The sequence below is a fragment of the Scyliorhinus canicula genome, chromosome 4 (assembly GCF_902713615.1).
Source record: "Scyliorhinus canicula chromosome 4, sScyCan1.1, whole genome shotgun sequence".
Lineage (NCBI taxonomy): Eukaryota > Metazoa > Chordata > Chondrichthyes > Carcharhiniformes > Scyliorhinidae > Scyliorhinus > Scyliorhinus canicula.
Genome location: NC_052149.1, coordinates 88,099,733 through 88,123,850, shown reverse-complemented (window position 1 = coordinate 88,123,850; position 24,118 = coordinate 88,099,733). Strand labels below are relative to the sequence as shown.

Genomic DNA, 24,118 nt, shown 5'->3' with positions numbered 1-24,118 from the left:
AGTGCAGAAATAATTATAAAATTGTAGCGCTGTTTTTTAAAAATCTTATTTATTGACTGTATTGTAAAAATCACAAGATAACTTCAACTTCATTTTACTTTAAATAACAATTTGTTATTTCCTTCCAATAAACAATGGACTCATTTAATTTTTTTTAATGTATTTTATCCAAACATTCAAAAATACAACAATACAAATCAATAGCATTCTTAGCACCCCCCACAATTCGGTTTGTACACTTTTTTGTTCTCCCCCCCCCCCCCCCCCCCCCCCCCCCCCAAACATTGACAAACAATTTCTCCAACATTGCCATGAACAGTCCCCAGCGCGCCTTAAAGCCCTCCGATGATCCCCTCAATTCGAACTTGATCTTTTCCAGCCGAGCAAAGTCATATAGGTCCCCCAGCCAGGCGCCACCCCCGGTGGTGTCGTCAACCACCAATCCAGAAATATTCTTCGCCGGCAATTAGAGAGGCGAAGGTCATGACATCTTCCCTCTTTCCCCCTCCATCAGCTCCGGCAATTCTGACACCCCAGAAATCGCCACCATTGGGTGGTGATTGACCTCTACCCCCACTATCTTCGATAGCATCCCGAAAACCGCCTCCCAGCATCTCGCCAACTTCCTTGGGAAACCCTCTCCATTTTTTTTCACATGAAATCCCTCACTTGCATGTACTTGAATTCACTTTCTTTCGGCAACTCAAACCTCTTCCGCAGCTCTTCAGACCTACAAACCCTCTTCCAGATACAGATCCCTTGCCTTCACCAGTTCCACTTCCGACACATGCCATCCATCTCCCCCAACTTAAACCTGTGACTTCCACATAAGTGTCAGCACCGACCCCCTCCATCCTAAAGTGTCTCAACTGGTTCCACACCCTGATTGTAGACTGTACCACCAGGCTCACCTTAACTTCCTGGTGCCATTGGAAACCACGCCATCACCATGGCCCTCAATCTGGACTCCCTATAGCAGGCATTGTCAAACTCGGGACCGTGACCTGCTGGTGGGTCGTGGGCGGGTGTCGGGAGGGTCGCCGAGTCGTCCGTAGCGGCGCTCCCGATTGCGCAAATCCGCACGCAGCAGCCGGCTTTTAATAATGCCAGCTGTGAGCAGCCTTCAAAATGGCCAGGAACAGAAAATAAATTTGGCCGCACTGCGCAAGCGTGCCCGATCATTTTTTTTTATATATGGTCTCAGTCTTTGTTTTTACAAGTTGGGAGGCCAAAGGGACCATTGGGGCCAAAAGGACCCATAACCATTTCCTCCATTTCTGTCAAGAACAAACAAGGTAAGAGAAAATGGTGGATTGCGCAGGTTGGCCGCCGTGGGTCGCGAAGGTTGGCCGTTTGGTAAAAATGGGTCCCCGGAAAAAAAGTTTGAAAAACACTGCCCTACAGGACCCCTCCTCCATCCTAACCCACTCTAACCCCCCTCCCGCCACCATCTCACCTTTTCTATGTTTGCTGTCCAGTAGTAACGCAGCAGGTATGGGAGCGCCAGTCTGGTTAGGGGCTGGTTTAGCACAGTGGGCTAAATAGCTGGCTTGTAAAGTAGACCAAGGCCAGCAGCGCGGGTTCAATTCTCGTACCAGCCTCCCTGAACAGGCGGTGGAATGTGGCGACTAGGGGCTTTTCACAGTAACTTTATTTGAAGTCTATTTGTGACAATAAGTGATTTTCATTTCAGTCCTCTTCCTGCCTTTGCTTTCTGTAGCAGGGGTCTTTATACCCTTGGCACCTTGCCGCTCATAGAAACTCTTGAGATCATAGCCTGTAATATCTGGAAAAAAGCCTTGGGGATAAAGTTCGGGAGGGTCTGTAATACAAACAGAAACCTTGGTAGCACATTCATCTTGACCACCTGGACACTTCCCACCAACGTTGGGTACCCTGAACCGAATCTGCCTTTGATATAACACTGGTTTAGCTTTGTTAAATTTGGCACGCCTCTTTGCCAGCTCCGCACCAATATCTTGGTAAATTCGGAGCAGGTTCCCCTTCCATTCACAGTTCTGCTTCTCCCTGGTCCACCACAGGATCTTTTCCTTCTCCACAAACTTGTGGAGCCTCACAATCACCGCCCTCTGCTTTTGATTTGGGGACCTGTACGCCCTGTCCACCTCAAGGGCCTTGTCCAGCACTTCCACCATCACCATCCCCACCAGCATCCTCAAAACGTATTTTGTGTGCTTGCATCTTCCACACCTCCGGCAGGCCAACTATACGTAGATTCTGCCTCCTTAACCAGTTCTCCTGCTCCTCTACCTTTGCGCTCAGCGACTTGAGGTCCCCAGGATCCCTACCTCCACCACACCACCCGATCACTATTATTAGGCACCACATTCTCCATCTCCTGTATCTGCGACCCCTGTGCCTCGAGGCATTTCTCCACTCGCTCCATCAATCCTTTCAGGGGTGCTACTGCTTCCTCAATGGCCTTCGGCTGGTCTTCGTGTATCCTTTTTTTAAAAAAATAATTTTTATTGAAAAATTTTGAATTTACACAACATCAAACCATACTAAAATACCAACGATAACAGTAATAACAACAATCATAAACCTTCGCCCCCCTCAATGAACAACCCAACATATTAACAACAACTTAAGTTAACCCAGTGTTAAGTTATATAACCGTAGCGAAAAAAAATATAGAAACTATAGTTCAGCTAGCAGCTCCATCACCCCCGGCATCCCTCCCACCGGGTCCGCCACATACAGTAACAGGTCGTCGGCATACAACGACACCCTATGTTCCTCCCCACCTCGCACTAAACCTCTCCACCTCTCTGAATCCCTCAACGCCATCGCCAGCGGCTCTATTGCCAGTGCAAACAACAAGGGGGACAAGGGGCAACCCTGCCTGGTCCCTCGGTAAAGCCGGAAGTACTCCGACCTCCTCCCATTCGTGGCCACGCACGCCATCGGGGCCTCATATAGCAGCCTCACCCATCTAATAAACCCTTCACCAAATCCAAACCTCCCCAACACCTCCCATAAGTACCCCCACTCCACTCTATCGAAGGCCTTCTCCGCATCCAGCGCCACCACTATCTCTGCCTCCCCGTCAATCGCCGGCATAATGATGACATTCAACAATATCCGCACATTCGTGTTCAGCTGCCTTCCCTTCACAAACCCTGTCTGGCCCTCGTGTACAACCCCTGGCACACAGTCCTCTATCCTGGTGGCCAGGATTTTTGCCAGCAACTTGGCATCTAAGTTGAGGAGAGATATGGGCCTGTATGAACCACACTGCTGGGGGTCCTTGTCCCTCTTTAAAATTAACGAGATCAGCGCCCGCGACATCGTCGGGGGCAAAGTACCCCCTTCCCACGCTTCATTAAGTGTCCGCACCAGCAAACTTTTTATAAAATTCCACCGGAAACCCATCCGGCCCCGGTGCCTTCCCTGACTGCATCTGCCCGATCCCCTTAACTAGCTCCTCCAGCTCAATCGGCGCACCCAACCCCTCCACCTGCTCCTCCTGCACCTTCGGGAAAGAAAGCCCGTCGAGGAACTCCTCCATTCCCCTCCTCTCCTCCGTTGGCTCTGACCGGTACAGTTCCCCGTAAAAGTCCTTGAAGACCTCATTCACCTCTACCCTCTTCCGCACCACATTCCCACTCTTGTCTCTCACTCCAGCAATTTCCTTTGCCGCATCCCGCTTGCGGAGCTGATGAGCTAGCATCCTACTCGCCTTTTCACCATGTTCGTACACTGCCCCTTGTGCCTTTCTCCACTGTGCCTCTGCCTTTCTAGTGGTCAGCAAATAAAATTTAGCCTGCAGGCTGCGCCTCTCCCCCAACAGTCCCTCCTCTGGTGCCTCTGTGTACCTCCTGTCTACCTCCATCCTTCCCACCAGTCTATCCTTCTCGCTCCTCTCCCTGTGTGCCCGGATGGATATCAGCTCCCCACGAATCACTGCTTTCAGGGCTTCCCAGACCACCCCCACCTGAACCTCCCCCGTATCATTCACCTCGAGGTACCCCATAATACTTGCCCGGACCCTCCTACACACCTCCTCCGCCAACAACCCCACATCCAACCGCCACAACGGGCGTGTATCCTTTTTTTTGCTAACAGAACTCTTCTCTGATAAATGCCATCAATTGCTCCATCTGGGCCTTTCCCTTGTGACGACGCTTCCCTCTCTGCCACCTTCACAATTATTGCTGCACCCCAGGTCTCCAGTTCCTTGGCTAGGCCCTTAACTATTTTGTTTCGGGTCTGGTAACCAGTAGACATGACCACTCCATGGCTGCCACCGGAACTCTTCCAATCGGCTCATTCAAGGCACCATAATTCCCCAATGTTAATGTCATGTATCATACGGAAATTATGAGGACTCTCCCCAAGTTGGCAACATAGCTAATCTCAAAACCTTGCTGTCACATTGAGCAGAGTCAGAAAATGGGTACTTCTCTACAGGACGGAAAACAAGGCAGGTGACCTGCTGTGGTCACTCTCTCACAGACTCCTTGGTAGAACCTTGCACAGTAGAGGCCTGGAAATGTGTTGCTTAGGCAAGAAATGACAAAAAGGAGAACAAAAGAAATATATTTGCAAAGGATTTTTGTTCACATTCTTTTCAGTAATCTACATCAGCCATAATGGGCTGTGAAATACAGGGTTGCTAAATGGAAACTTTTTTTTCAGGAATGCAGGGATACCTCGCTGGATATTAACCACCACCCTGGTGCTCTCTGTGCTGGTGCTGCTGTGGATCTGTTGTGCTACTGCTGCCACAGCCGTGGAGCAGCACATTCCATCAGAGGTAAGATGGATGTTATCTTCCTTGTACTATCAAATTGGGAGAAAATACCTGTAGGTACCTGTAACTAGGGTGAAGAAAGTTGAGTGTTTGCTGTGAAAAGTGTTTGCTGTGAAGTGTATGTGTGTGAAAATGACCAACTAAATTTTAGGTCAGCAAATTCTGACGTCGTCGGTGCCACGGTGTTCTTACAGGAGATGCTACTACAAGTTACCAAATGTAAGAAGTTGTCAACAAACTTGAAACAAATTAAGGAAACCACATAGAAGCAATGTTACTGAACCAGTAAACTATTGCTCGAGAGAGAAGAGTTCAAATCTCACTGTGACAGCTAGTAGAATTTAAAGGCAATTAATTAAATCTGAAGAAACTACTAAGTGAATGGATTGTGGTAAGAATTCAATTGGCTCACTAATGTCCTTTTTAAGCAGGAAATCTGCCCTTAGCTAGTCTGACTGACATATGACTCCATACCACAACAATGTGAATGATTCTTGACTGCCAGTCTGAAATGACCTAACAAGCCACTTACTTGCATCAAACTTCTACAGCCAAGTCAAATAAGAAAACTGGACAAACCATCTAGCATTGACTGAGGCACCAAAGGTATAAAACCCAGACACTGTCCAGCCAACCGACAACATCCTTCTGACTAGCATCTGGGGACTTCTGCAAAAATTGGGAGTGCCATCCCACAGATTAGTCCAGCAATAGCCTGAAATAGTTGTACCTTACAACCAATGTCCCAAACTTTTCCATCACCATCCCTTATATGCTCTGCCCCACCAGAGGGATAGATCTTTCAGAGGTGGTGGCACAGTGGTTCAGTTAGGAGGGAGTGGCCTTGGGATTCCTTAACATTGACTCTGGATCCCATGAAGTCTTGTAGTATTGGATGGACAAGGAAACCCTCTTGCTGAATACCACCTACTGCCCTCCCTCACCTGATGAACCAGTACGTTTCCATGTTGGAACACCATGGAAGATGTTCTAAGAGTCTCGAGGGCATGTACAGATGGGAAACTTCAATGCCCATCATCAAAAGTGGCTTAGTAGCACCGTACAAACTGTACTAACCAAGCCCTGAAGGACATATCTGCCAGATGGACCTGCAGCAGGTGGTGACAAGAAAAGGGGAAAACCTACTTGACCTTGTCCTCGCCTACCTGTCAACATTGCATTGGTCCCTTGCCTATCTGTCATCAGTGCATTGCTACATGAGTTTGGGTACTTGTGAACACTGTACAGTCCTTGTGGAGGTGACGTTTCATCTTCTCGAGAGGATACCCTTCATTGAGTTTTGTGACTTCCCACTCTGCTAAATGGGATAGATTCAGAACAGATCTAACAGCGGAAAATTGGGCATCCATGATGCCCTCTGGACCATCAGTAGCTGCAGAATTATCTTTGACCATGACCAATAACCTCTGCCTGGCATATCCTTCACTCTTTACCACTAAGGCATGAAATTAATACCTATCTCAAAAATAGGGCTTAGCATGCCTAAACGAGGTATTAACCTGGAATAGCTATGACACCGGGCTTTGTATGCATGCTAAAAAAATGGAAGTATGTGATGGTGCAAAGCAACCCAGAACCAGATCAAATCGAAGCTTTGCAGTCCTGCCACATAATTACCGTGGCAAGTTGTGAATGCTGCATAATTAAAATATTAGGGGTGGAGGCTTCACAGTTATCACCCTCCATAATGGTGGGGGCATTTGCACCTATCCTCAGCCAAACGTGTTGTGTGGGTGATCTATCTCAGCATCTGCCTGTGGTACCCAGAATCTCGGGTGCCAGTCTTCAGCCAATTCCATTCACTCTGAGTCAACATGGAAGTTATGAAATGGAAATTCTGTTTGACATACTAGTTGGGAGTTTTTTGAGAATGTTACTTGTAGCATAGCTAAAGGAGAACCAATGGATGTGGTGTATTTTGATTTTTCAGAAGGCTTTTGATAAGGTCCCTCACAGGAGGTTACTAGAGCGCAAGAGATTGGGGGTAATGTACTAGTATGAGTTGGGGGGGTAATGTACTAGTATGAGTTGGGGGGGGTAATGTACTAGTATGAGTTGGGGGGGGGGGGGTAATGTACTTGTATGAGTTTGGGGGGTAATGTACTTGTATGAGTTTGGGGGGGTAATGTACTAGTATGAATTGGGGGGGTAATGTACTAGTATGAGTTGGGGGGGGGGTAATGTACTAGTATGAGTTGGGGGGAGGGGGTAATGTACTAGTATGAATTGGGGGGGGGGGGAGAATAATGTACTTGTATGAGTTGAGAATTCATTAACAGACGGAAAACAGAGGAGGAATAAACGGGTCATTCTCCAGATGGCAGACTGTTATTAGTGAGGCACTGCAAGAATTAGGGCCAGAGCTGTTCACAATCGACATAAATGATTTGGATGTAGGGACCAATTGTAATATTTCCAAATTTGATGATGACTGTTATTTGTGGGGAATATGAAAGGTTTCAAGCAGACTCGGACAGGTTATATAAATGGGCAAGAATGTGGCAGATGGAATATGTGTGAAGTTATTCACTTTGGTAGACTAACCAAAGACAGAATATTTCTTAAAATGGTGAGAGTTTGGGAAGTGTTGGTGTCCTTGTTCAGGAGTCACTGAAATTGTTTTATGGCTATTTTAGTGAGCACATACAGGTGCAGCAAACAATAAGGAAGGCCATGGTATGTTAGGTTTCATCACAAGAGGATTTGAGTACAGAAGTAGATGTCTTGCTGCAGATGTACAGAGCCTTGGTGAGACCTTAACTAGAGTATTGGTCCCTTTACCAATGGAAGGATACACTTGCCATAAGTGGAGTGCAACGTTGGCTCGCCAGACTAATCCCTGGGATAGCAGGATCATAAGAACTCAGAACTAGGAGCAGGAGTAGGCCATCTGGCCCCTCGAAACTGCTCCGCCATTCAATGAGATCGTGGCTGATCTTTTGTGGACTCGGCTCCACTTTCCGGCCCGAACACCATAACCCTTAATCCTTTTATTCTTCAAAAAACTATCCATCTTTATTTTAAAAACATTTAATGAAGGAGCCGTAACTGCTTCACTGGGCAAGGAATTTCATAGATTCACAACTCTTTGGGTGAAGAAGTTCCTCCTAAGCTCAGTCCTAAATCTATTTCCCCTTATTTTGAGGCTATGCCCCCTAGTTCTGCTTTCACCCGCCAGTGGAAACAACCTGCCCGCATCTATCCTATCTATTCTCTTCATAATTTTTTATGTTTCTATAAGATCCCCCCCCCTCATCCTTCTAAATTCCAACGAGTACAGTCCCAGTCTACTCAACCTCTCCTTGTAATCCAACCCCTTCAGCTCTGGGATTAATTTAGTGAATCTCCTCTGCACACCCTCCAGCGCTAGTACGTCCTTTCTCGGGTAAGGAGACCAAAACTGAACACAATACTTAGTGGCCTCACTAACACCTTATACAGTTGCAGCATAACCTCCCTAGTCTTAAACTACATCCACCCCTCAATGAAGGACAACATTCCATTTGCCTTCTTAATCACCTGTAAACCCAACTTTTTGTGACTCATGCACTAGTACACCCAGGTCTCCCTGCACAGCAGCATGTTTTAATATTTTATCATTTAAATAATAATCCCTTTTGCTGTTATCCCTACCAAAATGGATAACCTCACATTTGTCAACATTGTATTCCATCTGCCAGACCATAGCCCATTCACTTAACCTATCCAAATCCCTCTGCAGACTTCCAGTATCCTCTGCACTTTTGCTTTACCACTCATCTTAGTGTCGTCTGCAAACTTGGACACATTGCACTTGGTCCCCAACTCCAAATCATCTATGTAAATTGTGAACAATTGTGGGCCCAACACTGATCCCTGAGGGACACCACTAGCTACTGATTGCCAATCAGAGAAACACCCATTAATCCCCACTCTTTGCTTTCGATTAATTAACCAATCCTCTATCCTTGCTACTACTTTATCCTTAACACCATGCATCTTTATCTTATGCAGCAACCTTTTGTGTGGCACCTTGTCAAAGGCTTTCTGGAAATCCAGATATATCACATCCATTGGCTCCCCATTATCTACTGCACTGGTAATGTCCTCAAAAAAATTCCACTAAATTAGTTAGGTACGACCAGCCCTTTATGAACCCATGCTGCATCTGCCCAATGGGACAATTTCTATCCAGATGCCTCGCTATTTCTTCCTTGATGATAGATTCCAGCATCTTCCCTACTACCAAAGTTAAGCTCACTGGCCTATAATTACCCGCTTTCTGCCTATCTCCTTTTTTAAACAGTGGTGTCACATTTGCCAATTTCCAATCCGCCGGGCCCACCCCAGAGTCTAGTGAATTTTGGTAAATTATCACTAGTGCATTTGCAATTTCCCTAGCCATCTCTTTTAGCACTCTGGGATGCATTCCATCAGGGCCAGGGGACCTGTCTACCTTTAGCCCCATTAGCTTGCCCATCACTACTTCTTTAGTGATAGCAATCATCTCGAGGTCCTCACCTGTCATAGCTTCATTTCTATCATTCACTGGCATGTTATTTGTGTCTTCCACTGTGAAGACCGACCCAAAAACCTGTTCAGTTCCTCGGCCATTTCCTCATCTCCCATTATTAAATCTCCCTTCTCATCCTCTAAAGGACCAATATTTACCTTAGCCACTTTTTTTGTTTTATATATTTGTAGAAACTTTTACTATCTGTTTTTATATTCTGAGCAAGTTTACTCTCGTAATCTATCTTACTCTTTATAGCTTTTTTAGTAGCTTTCTTTTGCCCCCTAAAGATTTCCCAGTCCTCTAGTCTCCCACTAATCTTTGTCACTTTGTATGCTTTTTCCTTCAGTTTGATACTATCCCTTATTTCCTTAGACATCCACGGTCGATTTTCCCTCTTTCTACTGTCCTTCCTTTTTGTTGGTATAAACTTTTGCTGAGCACTGAAAATCGCTTGGAAGGTTCTCCACTGTTCCTCAACTGTTTCACCATAACGTTTTTGCTCCCAGTCTACCGTAGCTAGCTCTTTTCTCATCCCATTGTAATCTCCTTTGTTTAAGCACAAAACACTAGTGTTTGATTTTTACCTTCTCACCCTCCATCTGTATTTTAAATTCCACCATATTGTGATCGCTCCTTCCGAGAGGATCCCTAACTATGAGATCATTAATCAATCCTCTCATTACACAGGACCAGATCTAGGACAGCTTGTTCCCCCGTAGGTTCCATTACATACTGTTCTAGGAAACTATCGCAGATACATTCTATAAACTCTTCCTCAAGGCTGCCTTGACCGACCTGGTTAAACCAATCGACATGTAGATTAAAATCCCCAATGATAACCGCTCTACCATTTCTACATGCATCAGTTATTTCTTTGTTTACTGCCTGCCCCACCATAATGTTTCTATCTGGTGGCCTGTAGACTACTCCTATCAGTGACTTTTTCGCCTTACTATTCCTGATTGCCACCCAAATGGATTCAACCGTATCCTCCATATGAGGAGAAATTGAGGAAACAGCCCGTATTCTCGAGGGTTTCGATGAAGTGAGAGATGATCTCATTGAAATTTACAAAATTCTTACAGGGCTTGGCAGGGTAGATATAGTTTAAATATTTCCATTGGGTGGTGAGTCTGCAACTAGTGAATACAGTCTCGGAATAAGGAGTTAGGGCCATTTAAGACAGAGGTGAGGAGTAATCTTTTCACTGGGGTTGGTGAATCTTTAGAATTTTCTACCTCGAAGGGCTGTGGTAGCTCAATTATTGAGCATGTTCAAAACAGAAATTGATATATTGCTGAAGACTGGTACATCAAGGGATATGGTGAACGCACCAGAAAGTTGTGTTGATGATCATTGAATGGCAGCGCAGGCTTGATGGGCTGAATGTCCTAGTCCTGTTCCTATGTTCCACTCCATATGAATAAAAGGCTTAAGGCACTGTATCCAACAAAGCCCAGGAACCCTGACCACATCCCAGCTATACTGCTGAAGATTTGTTTTCTCTAAATAGCTGTACCCCTCGCCAAGCTGTTGCACAACAGGCTCAGCTCCAGCAAATACCCAGAAAATGTGTAAAATTGCTCCATTGGTGTCCCTTTCACAAAAAGCAAGATAGGCTCAATTTGTCCAATATTTGTCTACTCTCAATCATCAGTGATGTGATGAAAGGTGTTGTTGATGGTGCTATCAAGTGGTACTTACTCAGCAATACCCTGTTCCCTGATGCTCAATTTGGGTCCTGCCACTCTGGGCCACCCCACTCGAGACCTCATGACCCCTGATTCACACATGGAACAAAGATAAATTTAAGAGGCAAGTGAGAATACAGACCTTGTCATTAAGCAGCATGTCCAGGGGGGAGAAGCTGATCTCCACCCCAGCAGGAGCCGCCTATGAGCGATAAGTGAGGTGAAAGCTGACATCCGCCCCCGTACCAGTTTGCAATTCCGACATGTCTGACACCCCGAATATGGTCTCCAAATCTACGTGTAAGACCTCTGACATGGCGCTAATAAACAACCTCCAAAATGTCTCCAACTTTGGGCAGGACTAAGCATGTGAACATGATTAGCTGGGCCCCTCCCACACCGTTCGTAGCTATCCTCCACCCACTCAAACAGCTGGCTCATCCTCGCCTTTGTTAAATGCGCCCTATGCACCACTTTTAATTGAATCAGCCCCAGCCTCGCGTACGAGGTTGAGGCATTAAACATCCGCAGCACCTTGCACCATACTCTCTCCTCCAACGCCATTCCCAGCTCCTCTTCCCACAGCCCAATAATCCCTTCCGTGGACACCTGAAACTCTTCCATAATCCTACCGAAAATTATCCCACTCTCCAGCCCAATCACTGACAGCACCTCCTCCAGCAATGAAGAGGACGGTGCCACCAGAAAGTTCAGAAAACCCTTCCGTGTAGTTCTGCACCTGTGTTTGTCTGAAGCAACCCTCGCGCTGGAGCCCAAACTTCACCCCTAACTCCTCAAAACTTGCAAACTGCCCCTCTAAAAATAAATCCTTAAACTTCTTTACCCCTCTCATCTATCCTCCCTGGCTCAAACCCATGGTTCCCTCTTACCAGCACAACCCTCAAGCCTACCTTCGACTTAAAGTGCTGCCGGAATTGCCTCCAAATCTTCAGTGTGGCTACCACCACCAGACTGTCCGAATACTTCCCTGGGGCAAATGGTAGTGGCGCCCTTGCCAGTGTCCACAACTCCCACCCCTAACAGGAACCCGTCTCCGTCCACCCCCATAGGGCCTCCATCTTCCTATTCCATCCCCGCACCTTCTCTGCATTCACCACCCAGTAATAGTGTATCAAGTTTGGAACTGCCACCCCCTTTGGAGCACTGCTTTCCTCATCCTAGCCACTATCCCTGCCTAGAAATGACAAGACCAGCCTATCCACCCCCTTAAAAAATTACTTTGATAACAGAGGCAAAAGACACAGCAGAATATTCATCATCACCGCCTGCCAATAATGAGGGGGAGGCTATCCCACCACAACAAGTCCTCCTCCACCCCCCCAATCAAGCTCTGAAATTGAGCTTGTGAAGCAGTGCCCAAACCTGCACCACCTGCACCCCCAGATACCTAAAATGAGTTGTCACCACCTGGAATGGCAACAACCACCAACTCGCGTCCCTGCGCCTGGAGAAGACGCCACAAAATACTTGCTTTTCCCTAAATTCAATTTATGCCCCGAAACTCCTTACTAACATCATTACATCCCTCAACGAAAACTAGAGTCCGAGATGTACAATAACAAATTGCCTGTATACAGAGACGCCCGATGCTCCACCCTCTCCCCGCTATCCCTTTCTACAAGGCTGACCCCATCAGTGCAATGGCCAAGGGCTCTATCGCCAGCGTGAACAGAATGGGGGGACATTGCCTGTGCCTAAATATTTACATTGTGTATTTATGCATGTCCTATGCTTTTTCTTGTATCGAACGATCTTTCTGGAATCGGAACAATACTTTTTTTTTAACAAACTATTTTATTGAGGTATTTTTTGGCATTGTAAACCGTTGCAGATTACAGAAATATGTAAACATCAACGGAAAACCAACACTTCAACGAAACCATAGTGCACATAACCTGTCCCATAAACACTACCCGTCTATCGGAACAATACTTTTCACTATACCTCTGTAAATGTGACAAATCTAATTCAATTCAACATGGGGCAGATAGTGCCTTGTTCCCTGAAATACTGGAATTTGTATCATTCTTACACACTCCATCGGATCCTTGTACAGCAATTTCACCCATGCCACAAACTTGGGCCCAATCCCAAATTTCTCCCAATACCGCAAACCGATAGCTCCACTCCACCCTGTCAAACTTCTTCTCCGCATCTAATGCCACCACCACTTTCTTCTGCCAGAGAAAGCACCACATTCAGCAATCGCCACACATTCGACGACAGCTGCCTGTCCTTAACGAACCCTGTTTGATCCTGTTCCAACCTAAGCACCAGCACCATGACCATTATCTTTGCATCCACGTTCAGTAGAGCAATGGGCCTGTACGACCCACACTCTACCGGATCCTTCTCCTTTTCAAGTAATCGTGAAATGGATGCCTGCCCCACCGTCTCCTGCAATGTTTCCCCAGCCATCGAATCCTCAAACATTTGTACCATCAGCAGTGCCAGCTTATTAAAAATTTCATAATTCCACCAGCAACCCATCTGACCCCAGCACATTACTCAATTGCATCTTCCTTTTTGCTGCCTCCACTTCTAGCCCCACCCTCTCCTCCTTCCGCACCTCGGGACGCTCCAGGAACTCCCTCATATCCTACGTATCCTCTGGTGGCTCTGACTTATACATGTCCGTATAAAAGCCTTCAAACACCTTTATTCACCTGCTCCGGTGCTACTACCAGCCTGCCCATCCCATCTCTAATTTGCACAATCTCCCTCACTGCCGCCTGCTGATGAAGCTGGCCTGCCAGCAATCGACTGGCCTTCTCCCCATACTCAAACCAGCCCCCCTCACTCGCCTTGGCTGCCAAATCGCCCTCCCTGTGGATGGAAGCACCTGCAACTCTTTCCTCCTCGAACAAAAGACTCGGTTCTAGGTCCTCCGCATATCGCCCATCTGCCTCTAAAGTTTCTTCCATTAATCGCTGCTGCTCCTCCTGCGCCTCCCTATCCACCTTCACCTTGAATGGAAATGATCTTGCCCCTCACAACTGCCTTCAATGCCTCCCAGACCACTGACTGCGAAACCTCCCCCTTCTGGTTAAAACCCCACACACTGCTCAATCACCGTACCCATTTTAGTGCAGAAATTCAGGTCTGCCATCAGCCCACATCTAGCCTCCATGCCAGCCTCTGGGCCGGACCCTTCTCCAAAACACATCTACCCAATGCAGAACATGGTCCGATATCACAATCGCCGAATACTCTGCCTTCCTCACCTCAGCTGGCCGCACCTTACCCACCACAAAAAAGTCAATCTTCGAGTATAGCTTGTGCACTGGCGAAAAAGGATATCTTGTGGATGTAAACCCCCCCCCCCCCCCCCCCCCCCCCCCCCCCCCCCCCCGGGCCAGGTGAGGCCAGGATCTGTCCACCTTCGGTCTCCAAATCCGGAATGGCAGTCAACATTTTCTTCACAAACCCAGCAACAGGGCATATACCCTATCCAGCACCACCAGCCTCTCTTCCAAAGCACCTGTTACTATCACATACCTGCCCTCCCTGGTCTGTCACCACCTTCTCCATCTGGAACCTCACTTGTTTGCTCACTGGTGCCCCCCTGGCGCCCTGCTGTCCAAGCCTGAATGAAACACCTGGCTCTTCCAGCCCTTCCTCGGCCTCATCTGGTCCTTCACCCTCCGATAGGTCTCCTGTAACAACACCATGTCCGCTTTCAGGGCCTTTCAAGTGCGAGAAAACCTGTGCTCTCTTCACTGGTCCCCCCCAACCCTTGCAAGTTCCACGTCACCACTAAGTTAGGTGCATTGGCCACATTAAATTGCCCCTTAATTGGAAAAATAAATTAATTGGGTACTCTGAATTTATTTTTTTAAAAGTCCAAAGTCAGTCCAGTCCCAGGCCGTCACACTCACTTCTGCCGCCATCTCAAAGTTGTAATCCCTGTCCTCTGTGTGAACCTCAGCTTCACTGGGTAGGCCACACCAAGCCGCACTTTGTGTTGATACAATGCTGCCTTAACCCGATCAAAGGCTGTTGTCTCCTCGCCAGCTCTATTGTAAGATCCTGGTATATACGTATACTATTAGGGCGGCACGGTGGTGCAGTGGCTAGCACGTTGCCTCACAACAGTGAAGACCCGGTTCGATCCCATCCACGGTTCACTGTCAGTGTGGAGTTTGCACATTCTCCCTGTTTCTGTGTGGCCTGTTCTCCAGGTCCTCCACTTTGAGTGAGGTCATCATCTCTGTCGAAGAGAATTCCCTGTCTGATGACTTTCGAAGTATTTTGAAAACAACTGCTTAAATTCCCTGGCCATCGTTTTGGCCATCATTTCCACTGTGATGGGCGCGGCCCCACCCGGCGAGCTCTCTCCTATCTTTTCTCCTGCTGAACTCCTCACCACGTTTGGTGGTTTTGCTCACTCCCTTTTCCCCTGGATTCTTTTTCCCGGTATTCGGGTAAAATTTGATATTTCAGATACATTTTTATCCTCCTCCACATTTATTTTGTCCCCCCTTTCTTGAAGATGAAGACTCGTGAGGCATAGATGCTTGCAGCCTCTAGTACCTTTCTTGAGCAGTCATTCTTCATCTATGACCCTGAACAGTGAAAGCTGGCTATCTCCCCCTATATTGAGACCATCTTTATCTGGCATATTTGCACCCAATTTTCAGGCGATAATAATTAGAAGTGGGAATCCTGGATGTGTGGCAAACTGAGATCAGTTGTACCAATGCTGCCACATCAAATGAATTCCAGGAACTGTGGCACGAATTGGTGGTCAAGTCTGAAACCTTCTGCTTTGTATTGCTTGTTGTCATGGCATCTGCTGTGTTTGCCAGAAACTTCAAGAGCATTAGAAGGTCGGGTTTAATGCTCAAAATTGTACTGTCTTTATTAGACTACTGTGGTGCACCCTTGCGTTCTGCTGTCCCTATGAAACAGGCTTCCAGACTTTACAGAATTATTCAAGGCAGATCTTTAGATTTTGCCTTTTTGACATTAAGAACTATAAAAACTATAATTCATTTGCCAGAGTGCACAGAAATAGTTGACTGCACAGCTCAAAATTCAACACAATTCACTTTCCACAGATGTTGTGCACAACTCTTTATTCTAATGTGGAGGCATGGATACAAGTCGTCTGCTTATCTATCAGTTGTATAGGGTTCAGGTCCCCCCCAAAAATTTACAAGTTACTAACAAATTATAGGAATCAATGCACTGCTTTGTTTTCAGTCAGTGGTTTATTTGAGGAGATGAACAACGCCAAAGCTGTTTTTTTAAGAACTTCTGGTAAAACATCGATCCATAATATCATTATAGTTAAACAAATCTTAAATGGCAGAAAATCAGAGGTCAAACCAGGCAATCTAAATACTATTTGATTTTGGGTAGGTAATTGTGTGGCTCAAACATGGTTAAGCCATGCGCCCCTCTGAAATCACTTCTGCAAGCTGAGAAATACATTCCATGTTTGGACACCATCATCTAACTTGAAAATGCACATTTGTCTTGACAAAATATAAATAATAGTCAGGAAGGATGTAAACTAAGGAATTGGAGAATGGAAAATATTGTGGATTAATTAAAGAGGAGTCATATCAAGAAATCAAGGGCAGGATTGCTGACTTTCAGCACCAGGGACGTGGGTTCAATTCTGGCCTTGGATGACTGTGGAGTTTGCATATTCTCCCGTGTCAGCGTGGGTTTCCTCCAGATGCTCTGTTTTCCTCCCACAGTCCAAAGATGTGCAGGTTAGATCGGGTTACAGGGATACGGCAGGAAAGTGGGCTTTGGCAGGGAGCTGTTTCAGAGGTTCGGTGCAGACTTGATGGGCCAAATGACCTCCTTCTGCACTGTGGGATTCTATGGAAAAGGGTGGTCCCCCTGATTGGTATAGTTTAACTACTTATTGAATAAACTTGCTGAACAAGTTAGAGAGTCAGTGGTCTATTTCTAGCCGATTGATGCAATTGACTCTGCCCCTGAGTTGCGAGGTGGTGTGGGAACTTGCATGTGTCCCTGTCATTGATTGCTAGCAAAGTAACGGTTGGTGACTGAACACACATCAACTGCTTAACCTCCTGCCATTCATGAGACTCAGAAATAAATTAATTGATGCTTTATAAATAAATCCCATGGGAATTAACAAATGAAGAATATCACAAGCTTTCAGTGATTAGGTGTGATTTGCTGTTACAGAAACTGAGCATATATGGAGACATGGAGTTTATGAATGAATTGAAGCTAACTCCATATCCAGCATCATCTCTGATTATCATCAAATCCAAGGATGAAAGGAACACCGCAGGACCCTTACCTACTAAAGTGAACCTGGACCACTCGACAATTTAGACAATCGTGATTAAATTTGGACACTTCTTGTGTTCTGAAATTTGAAGTGGTAGTTTTTGCCAAATGTCTGATTTGAGGTGAAATTTCAAAATTAAGATAAATATTGTTTTTGTTACATTCCTGGATACAAACAGTAATTGGAACTTTTTAAAGCTGACTTGTAGAAATGAGCTGTTTTATTTAAGCTATCTGAGCTATAAACAGCTCTATGTTGCACAACACACTTGTCTGCATGTTAAACTTGTTAGTAGCGGACCCTTTTGATCACACTGATCGCATTGTTCCTTTGTACAGATTAAATGTCATTGCCTGTACCATTTCTTGTATGATGTTATTTCTACTATCAGAATGGACATTTACCTAACGTTTTAATCAATTTATGACCTGATGTATTGTCATCCTTTTTTCTGTACCTGCATCATGACATATCATGCTCTTGGATACATGAAACAGTTGCACACACATGCATTATGTAAATATTGAGCCACAGAAACCTCCAAGAACGCAATTTAAAGTTTTCATTTTAGTAATTAATAAACATCTTGTGGCTTTTATTTACATCTCAGCTGAGATTTCTTTTATGCATTTTCATTTCTCCTCCAAGTTAAAATATTTTGCTATGATTTGCTGTAAAAAAAAAAAATACTTATAATCAGTCCAGCTTTTATGTTTGTAGTTTTTGATCCAAATGTAATATTTCCTCACATGGGTTTTGTGGACAAGATTTTTTTTTTTTGTTCAAGGAATCATATAAAATAAATACTGGTTTGATCACCTCCCAATTGTTGCAGAACATTGTTTATTCTACTTTTTTTTAAAATGTTTTTTGAAAGTTACATTTAAACTGTTTGGAATTATTTTCCAATAACAAAATTCAATGAGTTTTGGATTGTATGCACTTGGGTAATGTGATCGGGTTGTTGGACAGTGATATCACCAACAAAAGAGTGAATTTCAGAGAATCCCTACAGTGCAGGAGACCATTTGGCCAATCAAGTCTGCACCGACCCTCCGAATGAGCAACTTTCGTAACCCCGTAACCTAACCTAACCCACAGATCCCTAGGCACTAATGGGCAATTTTAACATGGCAATCCACCTAACCTGCACATCTTTGGACTTTGGGAGGAAACTGGTGCACGAGCAGGAAACTACACTGACACTGGAAGAATTTGCAAACTCCACCCAGAATCAAACCCACGTCCCTGGTGCTGTGAGGCATCAGTGTTAGCCACTATGTCATCATGCCACCCACATAATAGAATTGGATGAGTGGGAAATTTGTTTTTGTATGGACAAAGCAAAGCCTTAAATAATTTGAGGAAAATCAATAGCCTTAATTTTTTAAAAAAATATTTGATAGGTGACCATACGGCAACTTGCTCTGTCACATAAATGCCAGTCCACATTAAAGATTTAGATCTTAAAAACCAATCTGAGATAACCAGCATTGAAGAGCATAGTTCCAAATATAACATAGACAAGATGGCCAATGGAAAAATCATCAAAAGACACTGTTTACCATAAGACATAGGAGCAGAATTAGGCCACTCGGCCCATCGAGTTTGCTCTGCCATTCAATCATGGCTGATATTTTTCTCATCCCCATTCTCCTGCCTTCTCCCCACAACCCCTGATCCCCTTAATGATCAAAAACCTATCTATCTCTGTCTTAAAGACACTCAGTGATTTGGCCCCCACAGCCTTCTGCGGCAAAGAGTTCCACAGATTCACCACCCTCTGGCTGAAGAAATTCCTCCTCATCTCTGTTTTAAAGGATTGTCCCTTTGGTCTGAGATTGTGTCCTCTGCTAGCTTTTCCTACAAATGGAAACATCCTCTCCACATCCACTCTATTCAAGCCATGCAGTATCCTGTAAGTTTCAATAAGATCACTCCCCTCATCCATTTTTTTAAAATAATTTTTATTCAAATTTTTCAACGACAAATTTCCCAACAGTTAAAGTAAACCAGGTGTAAAACGAAATAGAAAAAGAAATCTCCCCCCCCCCCCCCCCCCCCCCCAATGCAAAGTAATAAATTAATAACTAATAACAATACAAGAAAGAAGAATATACCAAACACACCGTCGCAGCAACAAACCCCCTTAGCAAGCCCCGAACCCCCCCCCCGGCTTGCTGCTGAGACTGACCACCCTCTAACCCTCCGCCAGGAAATTGAGGAAAGGCTGCTACCACCGGAAGAACCCTTGTACCGACCCCCTCAGGTCAAACTTAATCTTTTCCAGCCTGATGAACCCGACCATGTCATTGATCCGGGCCTCCGGGCTCGGGGGCTTCGTGTCCCTCCACTGTAAGAGAATCCTGCGCCGGGCTACTAGAGACGCAACGGCCAGGGTACCGGCCTCTCTCACCTTCTGCACTCCCGGCTCCGATGCTACCCCAAAGATCGCGAGCCCCCAGCCCGGCTTCACCCTGGAACCGACCACTTTGGACAAAGTCCCCGCCACCCCCTTCCAAAACCCCTCCAACGCCGGACATGCCCAAAACATGTGGGTGTGGTTCGCCGGGCCTCCCGCACCTGTTCTCTTCCCCCCCCCCCCCCCCCCCCCCCCCAATAACCGGCTCATCCTGGCCCCAGTCATGTGCGCCCTATGCAGCACCTTCAGCTGAATTAAGCTGAGCCGTGCGCAAGAGGACGGGTTCACCCTCCCCAGGGCATCCGCCCACGTCTCATCGTCAATCGCTTCCCCAGCTCCTCCTCCCACTTCGCTTTCAGCTCCTCCACCAAGGCCTCCTCCTCTTCCTGCATCATCTGATAAATTGCCGAGATCCTCCCCTCACCGATCCACGTCCCCGAGAGCACCCTATCCTGCACCCCCCTAGGCGGCGGCAGCGGGAACTCCACCACCTGCCGCTTAACAAACGCCCTAATCTGCATATACCTGAATGTATTCCCAGGGGGGAGGCCCCACTTCCCCGCCAACTCCTCTAAAGTCGCAAACTTTCCGTCGAGGAAAAGGTCCCCCATCCGTCTGATGCCTGCCCTATGCCAACTCAAAAACCCACCATCCATTCTCCCTGCTGCAAATTGGTGATTGCCCTGTATGGGGCCCACACTGAGGCCTTCACTCCCCCCCCGTGCCACCTCCACTGCCCCCAAATTTTGAGGGACGCCACCACTACCGGACTCGTGGAATATCTTGCCGGGGGGAGTGGAAGCGGGGCCCTCACCAATGCCTCCAAACACGTACCCAAACTGGACGCCACCTCCGACCTCTTCCATGCGGCACCCTCCCCCTCCATCACCCACCTGCGAATCATTGCCACAGTCGCAGCCCAATAATACCCACACAGGTTGGGCAGCGCCAAACCGCCTGCCTCCCATCTTTGCTCCAGGAATACCCTCCTCTCGGGGTCTTCCGCGCCCACACGAACCCCAGAATACTCTTATTCGCCCTCTTGAAAAAAGCCTTCGGAATCAATATGGGGGAGGCACTGGAAAAGAAACAAAAACCTCGGGAGCACCGTCATCTTAACTGACTGGGCCCTACCTGCCAAAGAGAGTGGCAGCGCATCCCACCTCCTGAACTCCTCCTCCATCTGTTCCGCCAGCCTCGAAAAGTTTAGCCTGTGCAGGGCCCCCCAGCTCCTAGCTATCTGGACCCCAAGATATCAGCTCCTCTCCGCCTTCTTCAACGGGAGCTCTCCTATCTTCCTCTCCTGGTCCCCCAGGTGCAGCAGAAACAGCTCACTCTTCCCCACGTTGAGCTTGTAGCCCGAAAGGTCCCCAAGTATCTTCAACACTTCTGCCCCCCCCCCCCCGCCAGTTGCGCGATGTACAACAGTACATCATCTGCGTACAACGACAACCGGTGCTCCTTCCCCCACCCCCGAGCAATCTCCCTCCAGTTCTTCGAATCCCTCAGCGCCATGGCCAAGGGCTCAATCACTAACGCGAAGAGCAGGGGAGACAAGGGGCACCCCTGCCTCGTCCCCCGGGAAAGCCGAAAGTCCTCTGACCTCCTCCCATTCGTCACCACACTCGCCACCGGGGAGCTGATGAATCCCTCACCAAACCCGAACCTCCTCAGCACTTCCCACAGGTAGCTCCACGCCACCCTGTCAAAAGTCTCTCCGCATCCATCGATGCTACTATTTCTGCCTCCCCAGCCGCTGTCGCCATCATCATAACATTAAGAAGCCGCCGTACATTGGCATTCAGCTGCCTCCCCTTCACAAACCCCGTTTGGTCCTCATGGATAACCATCGGAACCACATCTTCCACCCTCCTGGACAGTACCTTCGCCAACAACTTTGCATCCACGTTGAGGAGCGAAATCGGCCTGTAAGACCCACACTGGAGGGGGTCCTTATCCCGCTTCAGGATCAGTGAGATTATTGCTCCAGATATCGTCGGGGGCAAAGCCCCCCTCTCCCTCGCTTCATTCAGAGTCCTCATTAACAACGGGCCCAGCAGATCTGAAAACTTTTTGTAAAACTCCACCGGGAACCCGTCAGGTCCCAGTGCTTTCCCTGTCTGCATGGTCCCCAGCGCCTCCGTCAGCTCCTCCAACTCGATTGGGGCCCCCAGACCCTCCACCCGCTCATCCTCTACTCTTGGGAACTCCAGCCTATCCAGAAAGCGGTCCATCCCGCCCACCTCCCTAGGGGGCACTGCCCGGTACAGCCCCTCGTAAAAGGATCTGAACACCCCATTAATGTCCCTGCCACCCCGCACCAAGTTCCCTCCTGCATCTGTGACTCCCCCTATCTCTCTCGCTCCCTCCCACTTCCGGAGCTGGTGGGCCAGCATCCGACTTGCCTTCTCCCCATACTCATACACTGCCCCCTGCGCCCTCCTCCACTGCGCCTCCACTTTCCGGGTGGTCAGTATATCAAACTCCGCTTGGAGACTGTGACGCTTCCTCAAAAGCCCCTCCTCCGGGACACCCTTACCATTTCTTCCACCAGCCTCTTCCTCTCAACCCTCTCCCCCCTCTCCCTGTACGCCCGAATGGATATCAGCTCCCCTCTAACCACTGCCTCCAGTGCTTCCCAAACCACCCCAACTTGCACCTCCCCGTTATCGTTGGCTTCCAAATACCCCGCTATACCCCTACGGACCCGCCCACATATTTCCTCCTCTGACAGAAGCCCCACATCTAACCTCCACAGTGGGTGCTGATCCTTCCCCTCCCCCAGCTCCAGGTCCACCAAATGCGGAGGATGGTCAGATATGGCTATCGCCGAACACTCCGCCCCCACCACTCTCGGGATTAGCGCCCTGCTGAGAACAAAAATGTCAATCTGGGAATAAGCCTTGTGGACATGGGAGAAAAAGGAGAACTCCCTACCCCCTGGCTTCAAAAACCTCCAAGGGTCTACCCCTCCCATCTGATCCATGAACCCCCTCAGCACCGAGGCCGCCGCCGGCCTCTTACCCGTCCTAGGCTTCAAATGATCCAGAGCCGGATCCAACACCGTATTAAAGTCCCCTCCCAGGATCAAACCCCCCGTCTCCAGGTCCGGGATCCGGCTCAACATTCGCCGCATGAAGCTCGCATCGTCCCAGTTGGGGGCGTACACATTGACCAGAACCACCCGCTCCCCCTGAAGTCTACCACTCACCATTACATATCTACCTGCACTGTCCGCTACCACATTCGGAGCAACAAATGACAAGCTCTTGCTAACTAAGATCGTCACCCCTCGATTCTTCGCATCCAGCCCTGAGTGAAACACCTGCCCCACCCAGCCTCTTCTCAGCCTCACCTGATCCTTCACCTTAAGGTGCGTCTCCTGGAGCATAGCCACGTCCGCTCCCGGCCCCTTCAGGTGTGCCAAGACCCGGGACCGCTTCACCGGTCCATTCAGCCCCCTCACGTTCCATGTGACCAGCCGAATCTGGGGGATCTTCCCCCTCCCTCTGCGCCGGTAAGCCATAGCTCTCCCTCGACTCACCACGTGCCCAGAGAACCCCCCAGGCCCGTTCCCCACGGTGGCTGCACCCCCCCCCCCCCCCTTCACCAGCCATTCCCCTATGGCCCCTGCAGCAGCAACCCGGTACCCCCCTACTTCCCCCCCCCCCCCCAAGCTAGGGCCCCCCCTAGCTGCGTAACCCCTACCATTGTACTTCCGTAAGTCAGCCGACTCCTGCTGACCCCGGCTGCTCCCGCCATCCCAACGATCCCCCACCCCGATGCAACACAACCACCAATCCCCCCCTCCCAGTGCCAGCCCCGCCCCCTACTCCTCCAGTGCGGGAAGAAAGCCCGCGCTTCCATCCCAAACCCCCCCGACCCAACACGCGGGGAAAAGACGGGCACCTGACCCAGCGGGACCGAGAACAGCTCCCCAACCCTCCACCAGTGAAAAAACTAAAAAGCACCCCAATAAATAAATAACAGCCTCAAAAACTGAAAAAGCAGAACAGCGAAAAGGCAACATCAAACATAGCCAATAAAAACGAAAGGATACCAAGGAGGACAGAGCCTCCGGACTATGTACATCATTCCCCAGCCCCCCAGTCCTCAGTTCGAGTCCAACTTCTCTGCCTGGACAAAGGCCCAGGCCTTCTCCCAAGAGTCAAAGTAGAGCTGGCGGTCCTTGTAAGTGACCCAGAGGCGAGTCGGCTGTAACAGGCCAGACTTCACCCCCTTCCTGTGAAGCACTCCCTTCGCCCGATTGAAACCAGCCCTTCTCTTCGCCACCTCCGCGCTCCAGTCCTGATAAATCCTGATCTCTGCATTCTCCCACTTGCTGCTCCTCTCCTTCTTCGCCCATCTCAGCACACACTCACGGTCAACGAAGCGGTGAAAACGGACCAGC

The 24,118-nt window shown here is 48.0% G+C and overlaps 1 protein-coding gene across 1 annotated transcript in view; it reads left to right on the top strand.

Moving 5' to 3' along the window:
* tmem59 (transmembrane protein 59) overlaps positions 1-18,111 on the top strand; it is a 63,241-nt gene extending 45,130 nt beyond the window's left edge. The window contains exons 7-8 of the mRNA XM_038794716.1: positions 4,663-4,780; positions 17,177-18,111. Of these exons, the coding sequence (XP_038650644.1) occupies positions 4,663-4,780; positions 17,177-17,329 (271 nt within the window). The 3' untranslated portion in view covers positions 17,330-18,111. The remainder of the gene's footprint in view (positions 1-4,662; positions 4,781-17,176) is intronic.
* Positions 18,112-24,118: the final 6,007 nt, after the last annotated feature.